This window comes from Alosa sapidissima, chromosome 9 (genome assembly GCF_018492685.1).
Source record: "Alosa sapidissima isolate fAloSap1 chromosome 9, fAloSap1.pri, whole genome shotgun sequence".
Lineage (NCBI taxonomy): Eukaryota > Metazoa > Chordata > Actinopteri > Clupeiformes > Clupeidae > Alosa > Alosa sapidissima.
Window position 1 is genome coordinate 26,624,619 of NC_055965.1, and position 20,691 is coordinate 26,645,309.

The 20,691-nt window shown below is 40.3% G+C and overlaps 2 protein-coding genes across 3 annotated transcripts in view; both read left to right on the forward strand.

The window, feature by feature from the left end:
• Positions 1–397: 397 nt before the first annotated feature.
• On the forward strand, positions 398–4,934 carry LOC121719552 (CMRF35-like molecule 5). 2 transcript variants are annotated; one of them, XM_042105289.1, is made up of 8 exons: positions 398–568; positions 939–1,277; positions 1,573–1,638; positions 1,752–1,808; positions 3,736–3,840; positions 4,101–4,171; positions 4,439–4,485; positions 4,684–4,934. In XM_042105289.1, the coding sequence occupies exons 1-8, from the start codon at positions 529–531 to the stop codon at positions 4,925–4,927; spliced, it is 969 nt and encodes a 322-aa protein (XP_041961223.1). In that variant the 5' UTR covers positions 398–528; the 3' UTR covers positions 4,928–4,934. The 2 variants fall into 2 exon arrangements, with proteins under 2 accessions (XP_041961223.1, XP_041961224.1); XM_042105290.1 differs by lacking the exon at positions 1,752–1,808 and having other exon boundaries at positions 399–568.
• A 14,807-nt stretch (positions 4,935–19,741) lies between these two features.
• The window catches only part of LOC121719431 (B-cell receptor CD22-like), a 28,950-nt gene continuing 28,000 nt past the window's right edge, over positions 19,742–20,691 (forward strand). Inside the window, exon 1 of the mRNA XM_042105061.1 lies at positions 19,742–19,808. Within this exon, the coding sequence (XP_041960995.1) occupies positions 19,757–19,808 (52 nt within the window). The 5' untranslated portion in view covers positions 19,742–19,756. The remainder of the gene's footprint in view (positions 19,809–20,691) is intronic.

Genomic DNA, 20,691 nt, shown 5'->3' on the forward strand with positions numbered 1-20,691 from the left:
TAGGGATATTGACCATGGCTAATTTGACTGTCAATTGACCTAAAACCATAAAATGAAGAACATCCAAATTCAAATGCATTCATGGGAGGCAAACAACTGTAGAAAATTGGAATTACATACAAGGACACGCTCGCACACAAGCACATTACATACAAACACGCTCGCACAAAAGCACATTGAATGACCTCTGTGTATGAAATGCGCTATATAAATAAACTTGACTTGACTTGACTTGACACAAACACACACACACACACACACACACCATCCATCTTCAGTCAAATGAGGACACTCTTTCTCTTGAGGAAGATGAGCTTTAGCCTTCAATACCCTGACTGACCACTGCTACAAGTAGAACAACTCGCCCCTGCAGAAGTAAGGCTTGTGGTCACAGTGTGGCTTGACAGAGGAGGAAGGAGGAGAGCTGTTGCCAAAGCCACGACTCACGAGTGTGGGAACGACATGAGCAGACGACAACGGCAGGAGCCGACAATGTTGATGATATAACCAGGGAATACACTCATAGCCATGAAGAACATGTTAATCATCACCTGTGCTTTCCTCGTTGGTAAGTTCCACCATATTGTGTATAGTGTAATTTAGCTGTGAACGTTGTATTTGAAAATGTGTTATGGTAAAAGGGAACTGTTAACTTGCATGATCAACAGCTGAGCTGACTGCCATGTTGTTTTCTAAAGTTATCCAGAGTGTTTGCTGCATGATCCTCTTTCACTTCTTCATAACATGAGCTTTAAATAAGCTCTGAATATGTCCTAAAAACATACAAAATTACAATAAAAAACATATAAAATACTAAAGACACCAACGACACTTTTAGTGTGGGACATGAATGTGTTAAGATTTTTTTTTCATTCATTTATTCAGACTGCACAATTAGGATGTTTTTTTTATTTATTTGGTGTGTGTGTGTGTACAAGGTGCCCAAATGGAATCGTCAGTGCATACAGTGAAAGGTCACATTGGAGGGAAGGCTGTGATTGAGTGTCCATACCCACCAGGCTGCGAACACCGCCAGAAGTACGTCTGCCGTGGCGACTGTCCACCTGGCAACAAAGACATCCCAGTGCAGACCGCAGTCAGCCAGGTCTGGGCTAAAACAGGCAGGTTCTCTCTCCACGATAATGCCACAGCCAGAGTCTTCACCGTCACCATTACTGGGCTGACAGCTAAGGATTCTGGGAAGTACTGGTGTGCCGTGCAGTTTCCCTGGTATAATAGTGATCTCTACACAGAGCTCAGGATTGACATTGGACCAGGTGAGAGGAGTATGATCTAGGATCAGACATATTTAGTATTAAGGTCGGTGAGAGGTGGATAGAGGGTTGCTATCTGATCTAGGATCAGACATATTTAGTATTAAGGTCGGTGAGAGGTGGATAGAGGGTTGCTATCTGATCTAGGATCAGATGTATTTATTATTAAGGTCGGTGAGAGGAGATATCTGATCTAGGATCAGATGTATTTAATGTTAAGGTCAGTGAGAAGTGGATAGAGGGTATGATATCTAATCTAGGATCAACTGTTTTTGACCCATTTCATTCCTCTTTGTAGCACCTGTGACAACTCTCAGTCCCGCAATAATCACAGGGGCCTCCACTGTACTAACATTCTCACCTGGTAATGTTTCTGTTTTTATTCCAACCTTCTGATTGCATTGCGTTGACTGATGGTTCTATGTTGAAATATTACTCATAAGAGTTGTTTTTGGGGAACCTGTGCCGTCACTAAAGGTAAAAACATCTCGAGTGTAGCACCGTTGGTGAGAACGGGTACGACAACGAACACCAGTAAGTGTAACTTGCTGACTCACACATGCGTGGGTTATATGTGTCATACACGGCAAAAAGTGACATTTTACCAAGTGTTATAATCTTATATTAAGATTTAAAAAAATGTAGTTAGTATTGTTTTCAGTATAAAGATACTTACTTTGAGCTTTAATGTAAGATTATTTGACTTAAAATAAGCCAAAATCTTCTTAAATTAAGAGTCAGTAAATTTACCTTAAATTGTCTTTTAAAAATCTTCAATCTTAAGATAAAATTACTTAGCCTAGAAATCTAGACGCACCCTAGCGGCGGCAAATTAATTTGCTCAGCCTGTACGTCTAGTAGCAAACCATAGGGATTTCTATTGGCTGACGCCGTGGACGCCATCCAATCACAGCGCTCTATTTTGTTAGAGAGTCTTAAGGCGGGCTTAACAGGATGACGACAGTCCTGCGACGGTGAACAACAAGGAAGGTGGCTATGGCGAACGAAGAGCGGTTGTTTGAATCGGCGTTGGCGTCATCCTGCTCTTTGTTCTGATTGGTCGTAGCACTGGCCTATTGCATGCCTATGCAGTGTGAAAGACAATTCTCTGCCCGCCCCTTGGATTAAGCGAGGTGAATGGGTCGATTCCAGACTATACATTTTAATGATATAGGATGGCCCGCCAGGCTAAAAATTACTTACTCCACTGACAGATAAATTTACTTGATTTTATGTCTTAATTTAAGAAGATTTTGACTTATTTTAAGTCAAATAATCCTACGAGAGAGCTCAAAGTAAGTATATTTTTACTAAAAAACAATACTAACCAGATTGTTTATCTTAATATAAGATTATAACACTAGATAAGATATATTTTTTGCATGCTGACTGATTGATTGATTTAGTGATGAATTACTTGATGATCTTTATGATCACTGCAGGAGTGATTTTTGTCTTGGTGATCATGTTTGAGAGTTTTGATTTGCTTTGGTTGATCATCATGCTGATTGATTGGTTGATTGAATGGTTGAATGATTGATTTGTTGATTGATTGATTAATTTGATTGTTGATTAATTGCAAATCTTAGCAACTGTAGCTCAGTTGCTGAATGAATGACTTGGCAAATCAGATGCTGCTGTAAGAAAAAGTTTCAAGTAATCATATCCGCAATATCTGTGGTGGGCAGCCGTAGCGCTTCGGACTTGTAACCGGAGGGTTGCCAGTTCGAACCCCAACCAGTAGGCACGGCTGAAGTGCCCTTGAGCAAGGCACCTAACCCCTCACTGCTCCCCGAGCACCACTGTTGTTGCAGACAGCTCACTGCGCCGGGATTAGTGTGTGCTTCACCTCACTGTGTGTACACTGTGTGCCGAGTGTGTTTCACTAATTCATGAATTGGGATAAATGCAGAGACCAAATTCCCCTCACGGGATCAAAAGAGTATATATACTAATACTACTATACAAAAGATCTCTGAAGTTCGCCTACAAAAAAGGAACCATTGCTGCCATCTTTGCCCATATAAGGAGATCCGGGTGTTAATTAAAGGTAACTACATATGGCAAGTTGCATTGCAAGTTAACTCTGGGGTAGCACAAATCTAAGTTTGCCATCTTAACGTACCAAAGATCACAGTACCGACTCGAAGGCAGTGGTCAAAAGTGTGTTGAGCAAAACACCAAAAACCCCATGTTATTTTCCCATAGAAAAAACCCATAAGATACCAGATCTCAAAGATGGCAGCTTTTTTGTAGGCGAACTTCAGAGGTCTATGTATGGCTTTAGTTACAGTGGTGCAAACTGATTGGTATAGAAATACCCCATGGCAGCACCAAAACAATATGCAAGTAAGCAACAATATGCAAGTAAGTCAACTTCATCACAAACACATAACTTGTAGGCCTATGATATCACTCAGATCATGATGTTATTTAAAATCTTATGTGTGGCTCTTGCCAGTTTCTGTTGTGTGTAGTGTTGCCGTGGTGATTGTTGTCCTGCTAAGCATGCTGGGAGTTTTGATCTATTTCAGAAAAGCAAAACACAAAAGAACAGAAACTACAGGTGGGCACACCGACCTAAGTGCAACCACACTTTTACCCCCCCCCCCCCCCACACACACACACACACACTCACACTCTCCTGTCACACACTTACACACACACACACACACTCACTCTCTCTCTCTCTCACTCACTCACACACACACTACTTGTGTCTGACTCATGAGCTGTCTCACACACTTAAACTCAAGACATTGCCCACATAGATATTACTCAAATAAACCTTATTCTATGAAACATTATTTTTACTATCTTCAACAGATGCCGTATTCTTGTATACAAGTGGCTGCTCCAGTTCCAACATCTACGTAGAGACAGGGGGTTCTGCAGTGGTACGTCATCCTAGCAATGGTTCTTGGGAAATGGAGTCTTTGTATCCCATAGCTGATATCTCCTTAGTGCTATCTATACTACTGTTCTTCCCATGTGCAGGCCAGCCCAACTCATCTGACAGTTGTGGCCATTGACAAGTTATTGATTGATTTTTTTTTTATTGCTGCCAATCAATCTCCAAAATCTGATGATACGATCGTATAACCCCATGACAAAAATGACTGATGATACCCCAACACTTTCTTTGCCATGTCCATCTCTTTAAGGAAATGGGCCACAGTGTTCCAACAGTCATCCAACAGCATCAGAATCCCATCACCATCACCTCCACCACCACCTCATTCTCCACCACCACCTCCTCACCCACCTCCTCCTCCATCACCACCACCTCCTCACCCATCTCCTCCTCCATCACCATCACCTCATCCTCCACCTCCACCACCTCCTCACCCACCTCCTCCTCCATCACCATCACCTCATCCTCCACCTCCTCACCCACCTCCTCCTCCATCACCACCACCTCCTCCTCCATCACCACCACCTCCTCACCCTCCTCCTCCTCCTCCACCGTCCCTTCTGCTCCACCTCAGGTCTATGAGGTGCCTGAGTCACTGTACCAAAGAATGGCTCCGCTTGCGTGTGGGAAGATCCCTGTGCCCAGAGACAGCAGCCCGTCTGCCAGGACCGCGGATGGTGCAGAATACATGTCAATGCAGGACTGTGCCAGGGCCGCGGATGGGGCAGAGTACACTTAGTCATTTAGTCACAAAAGCGTCCCCTAGAGACACTGGTGTTATGTAAGCTGAGCTGTGTTAATGCTGAGCAAATCGATCCATTTATCAAGTCTAAAATTTCAGCTGAAACAGGGGGGAGTGCTCAAGCCGTGAGAGGTATTTACAATGGAAAGGTAAAATATAAATATCCCACGACTCTAGGATAAACTCTAAATACCCTGAAACAACTTTAACAAATCTTTCACAAAATTAATTTGTGAATTTACTGTAATTAAATTTTTTCTATTCTGATGTTTTTACAACCACAGAAGCTCATGTTTTTAACACTGCCTGTCATCTTTGGGTTGGGTTCAGTCTTCTTTTCACAGTTTGCTTGAAGTGGATGCAGTCAGATTAAGTCAGATCTCAGGTGATTAAGCTCTTTGCTCTCATGGACGCAGAAGGCCTCAGTTTCAGGCTTTAATGTGGATTCAATATTATATTTGCTATCAAATAAAGATATTTATATATAATAATACGTTTTATGCATTGTAGTGATTTTACACTACTTCAGTGCAGTAGATGGAGGCATTTTGCTGTGGTGTACTGGTTCTCAGTTGCAAGTGAAGCAGTGCTAATAGCTCTTTAATTTTAAATGACACAATCCAAAATGTAAGTTTCTTTAATTAAAAATAATGTGTACTGAGTCATCGTATGAAATCCACTTAAAAATAAAATAATAAACAAATTAATGTCACACTCTTAACGTCCAAGAAAACAAAAAATAACATGTAATCCAATCAATAAAGATATATATATAAATGTATCTATAATTTATATTATAGAATATAATATGATACAGAATGTGGTTAACAGTAAATCAAATCTTTTTATTTTTATATATTTATATATATTTTTTTACCACCACAGAAGCTCATGTTTAATATCTACAGTACTAAGATGTGTCTGCTTGTCTGTTTCAGTAAAGGAAATAAAAAACACTGCCTGCCCTCCTTGCATTTTGGTTCAGTCTTTGCCTGAGAAATATTATTACAGTTTTCTGGAAGTGGTTAGATTAAGTGTGATGAAGTGTATGAAGAGATACACACACACACATGCACACGCACTCCCCCACCCCACACACAGACACACACACACACACACACAGTGATACACTGATACACAAACACACACACAAACTTCATGGACACAAAATGCCTTAGTTTCAAGCCTTAATGAAAGTTATTACAATACTGTACAGTTGCTATCAAAAACAGCTCTTTACCTTCCATAATAACAAGTTTTATGCAGTGTAGAGATTTGCTACTTCACAACTGCAGTACCACTGCTTGACCAGTAGATGAAGATGTTTGCTGTGGTGTACTGGTTCTCAGTTGCAAGGGAAGCAGTAGTATTGATAGCTCTCTATTTTATAAATGACACAATCCATAATGTATGTACAGTTATTCAATTAGAATAATAATAAGAATAATATTTATTAATAATAAATAAAACATATTCAACACTGTAACACTATGGCCCCCGGCATGACACGACAACAAATTAGCTTAGACAAATGACAAATTAGCTTAGCATGCTATCAATTGATAGTCACAGATCAGAACTTGACATGTTGTTGATATGTATTAGACACATAGGAGATGGCAAAACTATTTTGCTTGACACAGTTTGATGTAGCTTTCACAAAATTAAGTTGTACCGAATGTTTGTGACCTGCAACTCACGGTTAATTTAGGGAGACTGGTCTATTCCCAGTACTACACTTACTCACATAGAAACAACATCAACAACAACTTGCATGTATGCACCCAAAGTGCCTTACAGTGAAGTAGGAACCTCACCAAACATCACCCATATGTAGCGCCCACCTGGGTGATGCACGGCAGCTTGAAGTGGAAAGAGAGGGACTAAAATAATTACATAAACCAATTACACTGGTGGATCGAGGGCCAGTTTCAATGAGTCAGGTTGAGAAACATAGATCTTGCACAGGTGTCTGTTTCTGTTTTAAATGCTTGAAAACAGAATTACTGTTTTTTTTTTACTGTTTGTCTAATATGCTCGTCTGTCTGTCTTCCTGCAGTTACCCTGACCAACCAGAGGGGGAGCCCTTTGTGATCTACAGCAGTGTGCAGATAAGAGTGTGAGGCATGACGTCAGGCATGAACAAACACAATGAAGAGAATGCCATCATATGTTAAGCTTATGGAGTGATGAATTTGTATTCCTGCATATTAGTCCATGTATCATCGTTTCATTGTTGTTACATTATAAATATGCTTTGATAGAGTGGGCCTAGTCTATATTATGTGTAAACACTTGTTGATGTTTCATGTTGATGAGCCAACATAATCTGCACTTAGTGAATTTCAATATAAGTCACATAGATTATACAATTATACATGAAGTTGATATGAAAGCGTCAGTGTTAAGTTCTGTCAGGAAGACTTAAATGATCACTACTTCATATTTACATACTTTATGTCATCGGATACTCTGTCTTGCTTTCTCTGATTCATCTCCTGGGTTACAACATGCACTGTTTAATATTGTTATGCTCTATTTCAGAGAGGATGACCATCTAAACATTTCTGGTGGGTATCTTTATTTCTTATTCTTTGTGGGTAGGCTCCGCCACCTGCCGTCTGTTACAGATGTATTTTGTATCCTGGATGGATTAAAACATGTGTTAACTTTCATTGTACCTCCCTGAGTCTTTCTGATAGAACTACAGGAACTTACACTTGAGAAACAACTGTGAGATTTGTAAGTCTGCATCTGATGTGACCATTAAATAAGATCTGATTTCATTACTGCAACACTCCAACAAAATGCAAAATAAAAGTCTCACATAGTAATTCATATAATTCCCGTACATAACTCCCATACATAACTCTCAGTAACTGCAGTGATGTGGAACATGACAGAACAACGTGATCTCACGAGATGGCGTAAAATAGCATGCCATTTTTAAAGCAATTTAGCGTGTCATGTAATGCCTTTCAGTCTTTTAGCGAGTCTTTTCACGCCCATTGTGGATCAATAGGCATGTTCGACTTGAGGCAGATCTGTGCAGATCTGACTTGATGTGATGCATGCTGGGTTGAACACAATGCATATTGGGATGGACGCAATGCTTGCTGGTTAGAAATTCTGTCCGACTTCTGTCAGCCGGGGAGGGACTTACCACAGTGACACCATGTCACATGACCTTAAAATATCGCGGGAGTCTTAGCCTGCAGACAGATCTTGCAGTTGCCTTCCACGAGCTGCACGAGCTTAAACACGCCCTCATGACGTCAGTTCAAAGACGTGATAGGGCCATTTGGAAGGAATGTCCTCATGACGATTATGACGGGAGTCTCATGCTGCTTCCTTATGTTGGAATATGCGAAAATAAACAGAAATCGAAGGGAGACCTTCTTATACGTGATTTCTGCAACAATGGTAGGTTAGCCTACTGAAAACGTTTGGATATTCTGTTATTTTCTGCTGTTGGCTAAATAGATAGACACACATATAGGGGAAACACTTGATATTGAATTTATGTGCTACAATGCAGGCCTGTTAACTGTATGACAACAGTGGTTTATTTAAACTACATCATAAGAATTTATTTCATCAGTCATCATGCTCATTTTATTTCAGAATGAAAGTTCTGTGGTCAACTTTTTCAACAACATTTCAATGATTAGATCAGTTGCTTTTCGATTGCGGCGATTGCTGCTCTTTGGAACAGGGGAAGCTCTGATAAAAATGGTCAATTATTAAATTAATATTATTAAGGTGCTATATTGTTCTTTGAGGGCAAAAATTATCCCAAAACCCAGAATAGGCCAAACAGTAGGCTAGAGTTAGAGTTGGCATGGCAGACATGGCATAATGTAGCCTACACCGTTACATAGCACGCTACCTAACGGTGTCCAGCCTCTATGACGGTTCCTCCAATCAATTTTAGAGGAGGCTGCGCTTCCCCTGTAGTCTTAGAGCAATCGCCTAAGAAACTGGAATCCATGCATTTCCACAGAATTATTTTTGGAATCTGATCCCTTATCATACCTGTTCATTCTTACTTGTCGCTCGACTTATCGTGACTAAATTCAAGATGGCTGCAAACGCTAAACTTCGTGAAGATACTGTCTGTATAAATCGTCTTGTAAGTAAACTACCAGTGCTTTTTCAAAGTTCTCAATGTCTCGTTTTAAATGTCAGGGCCCTCGGAAGTCTACCAATGAAGTGTGGAGATACATTGAGCCTCGTAAATGGTGTAAAACAGTGATTTATTTGCATGGCTAGCCCGATGCCGAAGCACCACCATTGAAAAAGCTGTTGGTAGCATCGGCTAACTAGCACCAGATTTTGGAGTGCAGGGGACAAGCCAAGATGGGCTATGAGACATACGTTCACACTCGGTATCATGTTTCAACACACTTTAGGTCAATATCACACCGGAATTCTCCTTTAAAAAAAGAAGGATGAATGATTTCAAGTGCAACCATTGTGTTTAAATACATTTGTACATACATATCTAATAATGATGCTCTTTTCCCTTAGTCAGAGAATGTGCAGCAGTTTGTTGAGGCACCACCAGCAACAGTAGCAGTACCAGCTGCAGCTGTGTCAGTGGCAGGAGCAGCACAAACACCATCAGCACCACAAACACCACCAGCAGCAGCGGCAAATTATAAAGAAGGATCACAATGAATACTATGTCATTTCCTTTAATGTGTCAACATCTTTTGGAAAAGTAAAGCATCTATCATCCTAAAGCAATCTCACTTTTCTTTGTTTGTTGATAAGCTACGTGTTTTTCAGTTTTGGTGTACCCGTAAACAGAACAGGACAATTGGAAACAGTTAGCCACCTACAGAGTCTAAAAACAAGCAGATTAGCACTAGCAGATTTAGGCCTACTTCTTTCCCAATGTAATAACATAAAGGCATTCATTCATTTACTCATTAGTCATTCATTTACTCATTAGTCATTTCAGTTTGTATTATTACATTCATTATTATTGTTGTAATCTCACATGTACTATGGCTACCATAATTAAAATTAGATAGATACATAGATAATGTGTCCTAATAGGCCTACAGTGAAAATACATTATATAGCCAACTGTTCCAAAAAGGAGGAAGATGGGGTATGGATATTGGGCATGCATATCCACTCCTAGGCCTATTCTCCTACACTCCCCCTGTAGCCTAGTAGCCAGCATTACATTTAAATCTCTCACTTTGGCCTACTGCCATATAGTTATTATAATTTAATTGTGATAGCCTTATAATTATTAACATAGGCCTAGGTACTCTTTGTTTGCTTATTTTATTGATAGACGTTTGATGAATAGCATACTGTAGTTGATTGGAAGTGGAGGGGCAAGTTCTCGGAGGTATTTTCAACTATAATATTAAGGTATATCACACTATGTGCATCTTTGCAGTGGCAAGCGCTTTCTTAATGACGTTGCGTGCCGAGACAAGAAAGCACTCACACGTGGGTGCATACTGTACGTAAATTTGCATTCAGTTGGTCGACCACGCCTACTCCCGCTGTTTTACAGAAATAGCCATGATTCCCCATTCCAAAAAGGACAACTTTACTTCATTGTTAGTCTATATCAAAAGCGGTTGTTCACTTTGTGTGAATGTGTGAATTTTCCGAGTCTTTTTTATTCCAACCGTGGGCATTTTGTAGCAGAAACGAGAACGCGCACACATCCTGAATTACTTACACCTGGCTTAGTTGCTCCTACTCATCTTGGATTGCCGTTAGTGAAACGAGTTTAGCTAGGATGACCAGACAACGCTATGTCAAACCTCGCTTTATCACTTATCTTGGATGTCTTAATTCTGCCTTTGTGAAATACCCCTCAGCTCAGTAAAACATTGTGGTATTTGATATAAAATCCTGAACAAAAGGGAAAAAAATCCTGTACATCTATGTGTAGGCCTACAGACTGTGTACAGACTCAATTATATTCTTTGGGCCTTATGTTGAAAGGGAAAATGGTGCAACCTCAAACAACAGACAAAAATACTGTCAATGATATATGTGAGCTCACAGGATGCTATAGTGGGGAATGGATGAGATGGCATCTCAATGTGTGGACATGTTGTTTATTCGATTTGTTTAGTTCTAAATGGGATGTAAGTAATGCTGGATGATGTAGTGTTTGTTGATGTTGACATTAATGTTTGCTACTGTGGTGATTTTATTTGATCATATACATGTGTGCGTATGCTGATTGATTTACCAGAAAATTGATGTAATACTGTTTGTGCAATGTCATGCAACATTTGCTGAAGATTATGAGACTAAGTCATAAGACTGGACTGTCTGGAAGTCATAAGATTGAAATGTCAAGGCAGGTAAAAAGAAGAAGTAAAATTAGGTGACAGTTCTTCACAGAGCCAAAATGAATACAGGCCCTACCTAGCAACTAGTAATTACACATACTGTAGAACCTGGCCAATACATATTTTTAATGTCTAAATGAGGAGGGATTTCCACCAATATCCCAAGTTCGAGAAACGTTCTGATTGGCTAAAAAGGGGCCTGGGTTCTTAGGAGAAAGAGACATCTCCCAGGCCCCTAGAAGCATAAAAGGTAGAGCGCAGGCACATTCAGATCAGATCTCATCGGGGAAGCAGCTGTTACCCATCGCTCTCTTGCCTGACGGTCCAGTCCTGACGCTGTTAGAATTGTATCTTCACTGCAAGACGGCAAATAAAGAATCAACAGTCTTCAACATCTCTCGTCTTGGTGTTCTTCTTCGGGTCCTTTCACATCAGAGTGCTTATTGAGATTGGAGGTTCGAGGAAGTGGTTAATTTTCCACGACACTACCAGACACGTTTGTCTCAAATGACTAATATCATAAGTAATTCAAAACACACCAAAGAACTCAGCACTACCGGTGTCAATGAAATCACTACAGTGTAGTCATTGCCTTGATCATATCATTTGACCCAGCAGAAGTTGACAACTGACGATATCCAATAATTCACCATCTAACAAATTAAAGTGCTGTATGGCATGCAATGTCATGATCATTATTGTTTCAACACTACTCAACTAGTGCCACTGTTGACCAGTAGATGGAGTTGTTTGCTGTGGTGCTCTACTACATGGCCACTTCAAGTTACTGTAAAGGAGGGGATAATGATGCACCATCTAAAACTCTTTTATCTCTTTCCCCTTCTCCTCCTGACTATAGCAGTCAGCTATACTATCCAGACAGCTGCTCTTGTTGGAGTGCCTGTGGAGTTGTGGGTTTTGTTTACTTGTTGAGGTGAGGAGATCGAGAAAAGTGGTATTTAAAATGTTCATTTATGTATTTATTTGCATATTGATCATCAGACCCCATGTTTCTGAACTGTATGGTCCCTATCATGTTCCTCTCAAGTGATTTGACACTGAGATTTCATATCCTTCCAGGATCATGAGGATGTTCAGCATTGTAGCAAACGTCCAGACGTCCAGAGATGTTGTCCCGCCTGTGCTGCTCCCTCCAGTAATATTTTAGTGTAAAATGTCAGCAGTCACTAATGCTTTTGTCTCATGCAAGTTATCTGCTGTGCACATCTCTCTGTCTTCCTGCAGTTACCCTGACCAACCAGAGGGTGAGCCCTCTGTGATCTACACACTGTCCAGAAGAGAGTGTGACATACCTGTTAACATTCCCGTTTTTCCCGGGTTTCTCCCGTATTTCAAGGTCATCTGCAGCACCCTCCCGTTTTGTTATTTCTCCCGGGAAAACTCCCGTAATTTGCATGGCCATCAAACTTCATTTTAAAATCATTGATCCATTCAGGTTGCCAGATTGTGTATGAAATACACCCTACACATACACAAACACTTAGTTTCAATTTCAACCGTTTTGTCATAGGCTAAAGGCAACCCAAAACCCAAATAAGGAAGTTGGCTGGTGCCAACTGCGCAGCCTGAGTCTTGTCGTAAGCAAGCGGGCTAGTTGAATGGCCTACTCCAGAACTAGCTGTTGTGAAATTGTTGGGAATTTAATTGATTAACACATCACATAAACTGTTATTGAGTGTTGTTGATATACTGAACTTGTTCCCTCGGAACCAAATCTGACAGCAAGCAGCTTTGGAGTTTTGGAAGTAGACTGCAGGCAGCTGGTGGATACATAACTGGCATGCGTAAGGTAATGGTAAGGTAAAAGCAACGACCGAAATGCAGTGTTGAAACACGTGTATGAAACGTATTAAATATGCAAACACAGATCCGGTATAAACACTGACCCCCCCCGAAAAAAAATCTCCCGTTTTTGAAAAGCTAAATGTTGACAGGTAGCCTGGGTGCCATTCGGAACTTAGTCCCGCCCCACGGGAAGTTCGGTCTGGCATTGCTCCATTGTGGTGGAAGTATGCTCGCCCTAAATCGGGCGGACCAATCAAATCAGGCATTATGATGATGGACAGGTAAGCAACAGCGCCTGGTCTATCACGTCATCTGAGCACGCTTAGATTAGGCTTATGTTTAAAACAAAAACGCTGTGGCTAGAAGGATACATGGCTTTTAAGACCCCATATGGAAAATTCATATTATTTAATGAGGTTGTATCACTGAAAACGACTATTTCTGAAAACTTTGGCCAAAGTTGAGATGTGGGAAAACTGGTGGTTTCACTTTCATCAAGGGAAAACAGTGCTGTTGCATTGCGACATGTTCCCTCGTTCGTTTGAAATCTCTGATTGACCACCTGTTCTAGGGATTTGCGACAGCTGTTTAACATGTTTGTAGCATATCACTGTTCAACAGAATTATTTTTAAAAACAGAATGGGATATAGGAGAAGAAGGATGGTTTGTGTGTTTTCTTCCTACACCTCACGGTAAGCTATTTTGTTGCTCTGATTGGTTAGGTCTATCCAATTGAGTGCAGAGGCATTCCCCCCCTGTATCGGTTGAAACACGCCCCATAATTACGTCCCAATGGATCAGTATTAGACTCATATTCTGACTAGAATTTGAGTATGACAACGTCAGACAGGTATGGAGTGTGAGGAATGTAAAGTGAAGTGGAATTAGCTATGAGCACAGTTGTGGGGATGCAATACATTATTTGGCTTAATTACTCAACCTGTATGCATGTAGTTTATTACTCCTAGTCTCTTAGTTTATCACATTTCCTATATGCAACATGTTGTTATAGCATTTCCCATATGCAACATGTTGTTTAAGCATTTCCCATATGCAACATGTTGTTATAGCATTTCCCATATGCAACATGGTGTTATAGCATTTCCCATATGCAACATGTTGTTTAAGCATTTCCCATATGCAACATGTTGTTTAAGCATTTGCCATATGCAACATGTTGTTAAAGCATTTCCCATATGCAACATGTTGTTATAGCATTTCCCATGTGCAACATGTTGTTAAAGAATTTCCCATATGCAACATGTTGTTATAGCATTTCCCATATGCAACATGTTGTCTAAGCATTTCCCATATGCAACATGTTGTCTAAGCATTTCCCATATGCAACATGTTGTTATAGCATTTCCCATATGCAACATGTTGTTAAAGCATTTCCCATATGAAACATGGTGTTATAGCATTTCCCATATGCAACATGTTGTCTAAGCATTTCCCATATGCAACATGTTGTTAAAGAATTTCCCATATGCAACATGTTGTTATAGCATTTCCCATATGCAACATTCCCATATGCAACATGTTGTTATAGCATTTCCCATATGCAACATTCCCATATGCAACATGTTGTTATAGCATTTCCCATATGCAACATGTTGTTATAGAATTTCCCATATGCAACATGTTGTTATAGCATTTCCCATATGCAATATGTTGTTAAAGCATTTCCCATATGCCACATGGAGCCCACTGTGAAGTACACACTGTTGCATTGACAGTTGCCACGACAGCTTTAGGATTTGTACATGACTGTATAGTTACCCTGAACACACAATCATTAAACATTAATGCAGCATGCAATGCATAATGCAATTTAGATCTCTCTCTCTCTTTCTCTCTCTCTCTTTCTCTCTCTCTCTCTCTCACACACACATACACATAGGCGCCGATTTATGCCCGATACCAATGCCCATGTGTGTTGGTGCCATACGGTTTTTGAGAAGTAATGTAGGCCTATGCACTTCAACACTTTAGGAAATCAACAGCGGCCGACACAAAACGCCAATACAGTTTGCAGGAGTCCATGGGCGTCACCCCCGAGGACATTTCTTAAATGCTGTTAAGCAAAGGCACAATTTTTGTGCACTTTCAGTCACCTACACTACGCCTATATCACGCATGATCTGTCGTTTGACTCCTGAACAGTTTATGTAACTCAGAAGGTGAATTGCGTTAACCCAAACTAAAAGGAAAAACACTTTGCTTTGTTTTTATAAACAGAAATTATATTTTGTGTTGACATCACGCCGTTAAAAAGACGAGATAGCCTATCCATCCAGAAGCGCGCATTAGCCGACAGTAAGTGGAGGCAGTGGTTCTCAAACTTTGCCATAGCCTATCCTACACTGGTGTAAAAGGCGTGTATGGTATCGTATTTTTGTAAAGGTCTGCCAGGGATATTCTTAGGCCTATGAATGGTGGCTACAAGCTACAGTAGATGTAGCTTTCTCCTTCACCAACCTGTGAGCCTATGAGGCAGTCACGTCGTCAGTGGCACTCTCAGGTCCTTCTCATCTGCTGATACAGCAACATGAGTATTCCACTATAGCATTGCTCCTCATTGCCTTAGGCTACTCCTTTCCTTTTCAGAATGTTCTTTCTATCCATAATCAAGTCTTTCTTCAGTGAATTAGCTAGATACCATAAAACACCTGTGCACGAGCTCTCTCCCCTGCGCATGAAGCTGTCTGCGTGTTGTAGGCTAGATTTGTGTGAGTTCTTTCTGTCTGCTTTACTTTTGCGAGTTGCGACCACCTCATCACATTAATAATGTTTAAGAAGTTCTATGAGGTACCAGTGTTTAGCTGTGTCACAAAACAATAAGCTTTGTCAGCCTACTTTTAAAATGATATTCAGGGCTATATACTTTTTAAACATTCGGGACCCGACAAGGCCTTGCGTTAATTCTTCAGGTGGGATATGGATATGGAGTAGGGGACTGACAGCAACATAGCCAATCACATTATGAGAGATGCTGAATTTAACATCAACTGCGATGTTTGATTTTAAATTAATGTAAATTTAGCCGGGACTGTAAGCTGGCACACATGGGTGCTCGATATTTTCCGTGGGTGCTCGAGCGACGGAGCACCCACGGTATCGGCGCCTATGCACTCACACACACACACACACACACACACTATCCTTTCAGCAGTGTTTCCGTCAGAAATGTTTTCTCACCTTTTTTTTTCTTAAGTTCAAGTGGTCAGTTCTAAAACTAAACACACTCCATGACAAAAAAAAAAAACACAGTTTAGTTTATTTTTTGCTTTCTAAAACACCTGTGTGCATAATTAAAAACAGTACAATGTCATTACTATACAATGCAATGCAAATCAATTCAGTGCCACTGCTTGACCAATAGAAGAAGCCATTTGCTGTTTAATGTTACTAACTGAGAGCTTGCACATGCTTTTATTTGACCCTGATGTAGCACAATATCCTGTGTTATGTGTTACACATGCGAATGTCCCCTGCAGAAGAGAGGTTGGAGGTTGTGGTCAACAGAGGAACAAGGAGGAGCTGCTGACATCACTATGGCAAACAGTCAACTTCTCCCAGGTCGCCGTATCAAAGGCTACCCACTACTCTGTGAGTGAGTGCACTCCTAGTGAGTGTGTACTCAATGATGGAAAAACGGTATCTAACTGTATCTCACCACCACTAATAAAATGGACTACAGTAATACTACAGTGCATGACATTGAGTGTCTCTCTTCAGCAATTAATTCTCTCACTCTCTCTCTCTCTCTCTCTCTCTCTCTCTCACACACACACACACACACATTAATGCAGCATGCAATGCATATGCAGTTATTTAGATCTCTCTCTCTCTCTCTCTCTCTTTCTCTCTCTCTCTCTTTCTTTCTCTCTCTCACACACACACACAATTCTCTCAACAGTGCCCCTGCATGTGTCAGAAATGTTTTCTCACCTTTTTTTTCTAAAGTTAAAGTGGTCAGATCTGAAACATAACACACTGCATGTTCCCATGGCAACAGAAGGCCTTAGTGTCAAGCGTACAACATGCTATCCGGCAATGGGAGATTGCATTCACTATGCGAAGCTAAGCTAGCGGGATGCATGCATGAAGACAAACATGTTATTGCTCACTTATCTAATTCTAGGGGAGACAGTGAATAACCCAATTTTAAAATGGAGTGTCTATTTACACCCCTGGTACGAATAGCCTTGGCCGCACAGCTGAGCTATTCACACCCTGTGACATAACAACAAAAAGACGTTGCTCACGTGCACAAAAAACATGTCGGATATTAGTTTTTTTGTCAGCAGAAAGTGAAGAATTCTGAAAGGTTTCGGCACTAATATCTGTTCAGATTAAGTTTTGAAAAGTTGTGTTTTATTTTCATAATCTTGGTTCAGTAAACACATAAAACCGTCAGTTTGTTAGTTTACAGAAATTTCGTGAATATGACGTTCAGGCCTATAAACTATAAGTTTACCTGCAAACACCATTTGCTTGTGGTCACAGACAAGGGTTAGCATGTGGGAGACTGGGGTTTGATTCCCGTGTGATGCATTTTGGCAGAGTGAATGTGCATGTGTACCAACGTCTCTGGAGAGAAGGCGCGCAATTTGAACAAGAAATCGGTTCTCAAACGGATGTTTTGATTGCAACAATTAGCTATGCACCAGGGTGTAAATAGCATACAGTACTATAAACACCAGGGTACAAATAGCATTCACTTCTAACTGTACATTGATGCAAACAGCATACCTTATTCAGAGTGTCTATTCACACCCTGTTACGTGACAACAAAAAAACATGTTGCTTGTTTAAAAAAAAAAATATATATTATTACATTGTGTGATCAATATGCCAGAATAAATGCACAGGGGTGCAAATAGTATACACTGATATTTGTACCAGATGGGGTATTAATAGAACACATTGCTGTGTGCACCGGGGTACGAATAGCATACATTGATATTTGTACTAGACGGGGTACTAATAGAACACATTGCTGTGTGCACCGGGGTACGAATAGCATACATTGATATTTGTACCAGACGGGGTACTAATAGGACACATTGCTGTGTGCACCGGGGTACGAATAGAATTCACTTCTTATTGCACCAGGGTACGAATAGCATACATTGCTAATTGTACAAGGGGTGCAAATAGCCTTACCCATTTTAAAAACGGTGGAGTTTTCCTAGAATTGGGTTTTATGGGCACTCTCTAGTATTGTCAATGACCCCAGCAGAAAGAAGGTTTGTGGACACTCCCTAGTGTTGTAAATGTCCTGTGCAAAAGTCAGGTTTGTAGACACTCTCTAGTATTGAGAGTGATCCCTGCAGAAGTGAATGTTGAGTACACTCTCTTGCAACGTGAGTGACCCCTGCAGAAGAGAGGTTTGAGGTTGTGGTCAAAAGAGGAACAAGGAGGAGCTGCTGATGTCACTATGGCAACAACAGTCCTTAGTGCAGGAATGACAACAGGAGTTGCTGCCATATCGTATCAAGGGCTACCCACTACTCTGTGAGTGAGTGTGCTCCTAGTGATTCTATGCATGTGTGCACACAATGCATATAATAGAAATCATCTTAGATGGGTTAAATGCCGAGGGTAAATGATGAAAAACACTTTCTAACCCCTAATAAAATGTGATACAGTAATACTACAGTGCATGACAGTGTCTCTCTTCAGCAATTCAGTGTCACTGCTTAACCAGTAGATGGAGCCATTTGCTGTTGCTGCCTCCTGGTGGCTTTGAAGGAAGCACAGAGAGCTCTGTTTTATGAAAATACTATAAGTTAAATGGATTTACTTACTGAAATGGCCACCATGCATTGCTGTTATGACGGAATACTGACACACAGTCGTGGTTGGAAAGCCACTCGAAACAACTGTGACATTTGTGAGTCTGCATCTGACCATGAAACTTGAATAAATTTGAATAAAATGCTGCAATCCAAAGTATTACCGTATACAACATTAAAAATATTATATAAATGTACTGTATACATATATTATAAGTCACATAGATTATACAATTATACATGAAGCTGATCTACAGGAACTCACACTTGAGAAACAACTGTGAGATTTGTAAGTCTGCATCTGATATGACCAATAGATAAGATCTGATTTCATTACTGCAACACTCCAACAAAATGCAAAATAGAAAATATCAAAGTCCCACATAGTATAACTCCATTATATAATTCCCATACATAACTCCCATACATAATTCCCATACGTAACTACCATATATAATTCCCATATTATAATTCCCATATATAATTCCCAAATATAATTCCCATATTATAATTCCCATATATAACTCCCATAAATAACTCAGTAACTGCAGTGATGTGGAACATGACCGAAATGAGAAATGAGGAAGACGGTACACTAGCGTGACATCATGCAGTCTGACGCTTTTGCAGCTCCAGTATATTTAACTGTTAAAACCACATGTGCTGCTAACTGTGGGGTAAGAGCTCAGTGCTGGTTTAGAGTTCTACTTTTCCTAACAAGACAGGACACCATTCAACACTAGCTAGACACGGTAACTACACTGGCAATTATTAGTGATTTTCTATTTATCTCAAATCCATAAATATTGACTTGACTTTTCTTTTATGGATGAACTTGACTGTGTAATGAGATGTTTGCATTTGACAGCTAACTGGTTGGAAGATGACACAAACATCACATTGTCTTTCTCTGCTCCTGTTGATCATGATTCCTGGTAAGTAGCAACATACTTTCAAAACTGAATATCTGACATTAAACAGACAGTTATTTATTATCAAAACATCTCAGCATTGTCCATTTTATAGTTTTGGGTTTTGAGGCTTGGTGTAAATGACGTAGAGAGAGACTTCCTTTTTTATTTATTTATTTATTTATTTATTTTTAAAAGTGTGTTTGTGTGTGTGTGCCTTTGTTTGTGTGTGTGTGTGTGTGTGTGTGTGTGTGTGTGTGTGTGTGTGTGTGTGTGTGTGTGTGTGTGTGTGTGTGTGTGTGTGTTTACTATCAATGATGGAACCAGTGTAGACCAATGCCCATCTTACGTGGCGGAGAGAAAGAAAGATGTCATGTTTGAGTGCATGTACATACTGTTATGTACATACAGTTATTCGTGTGATTAAAGCATCTCAGCAATTTTATGGTTTAAACGCTTGTTATAAATGATGTAGATGAAGACATATTTCCCCTGTTTATTTTTTTTTATAAAATCAACCCTATTCTCTGTGTGTGTGTGTGTGTGTGTGTGTGTGTGTGTGTGGTTATCTTTACTATCAATTTGTATTATCAGTCAGAAAGGGTCAGAGAAAGAATCTTGCTGTAGTGATGATGTGATGATGACGTCGGGATACATGTAACGTGCATTTGCTGATGTGGGCCTTTGCTGATGTGGGCCTTTGCTCTATGCTTGCTGATGTGGGCCTTTGCTCTATGCTTGCTGATGTGGGCCTTTGCTCTATGCTTGCTGATGTGGGCCTTTGCTCTATGCTTGCTGATGTGGGCCTTTGCTGATGTGGGCCTTTGCTCTATGCTTGCATGATGTGGGCCTTTGCTCTATGCTTGCTGATGTGGGCATTTGCTGATGTGGGCCTTTGCTCTATGCT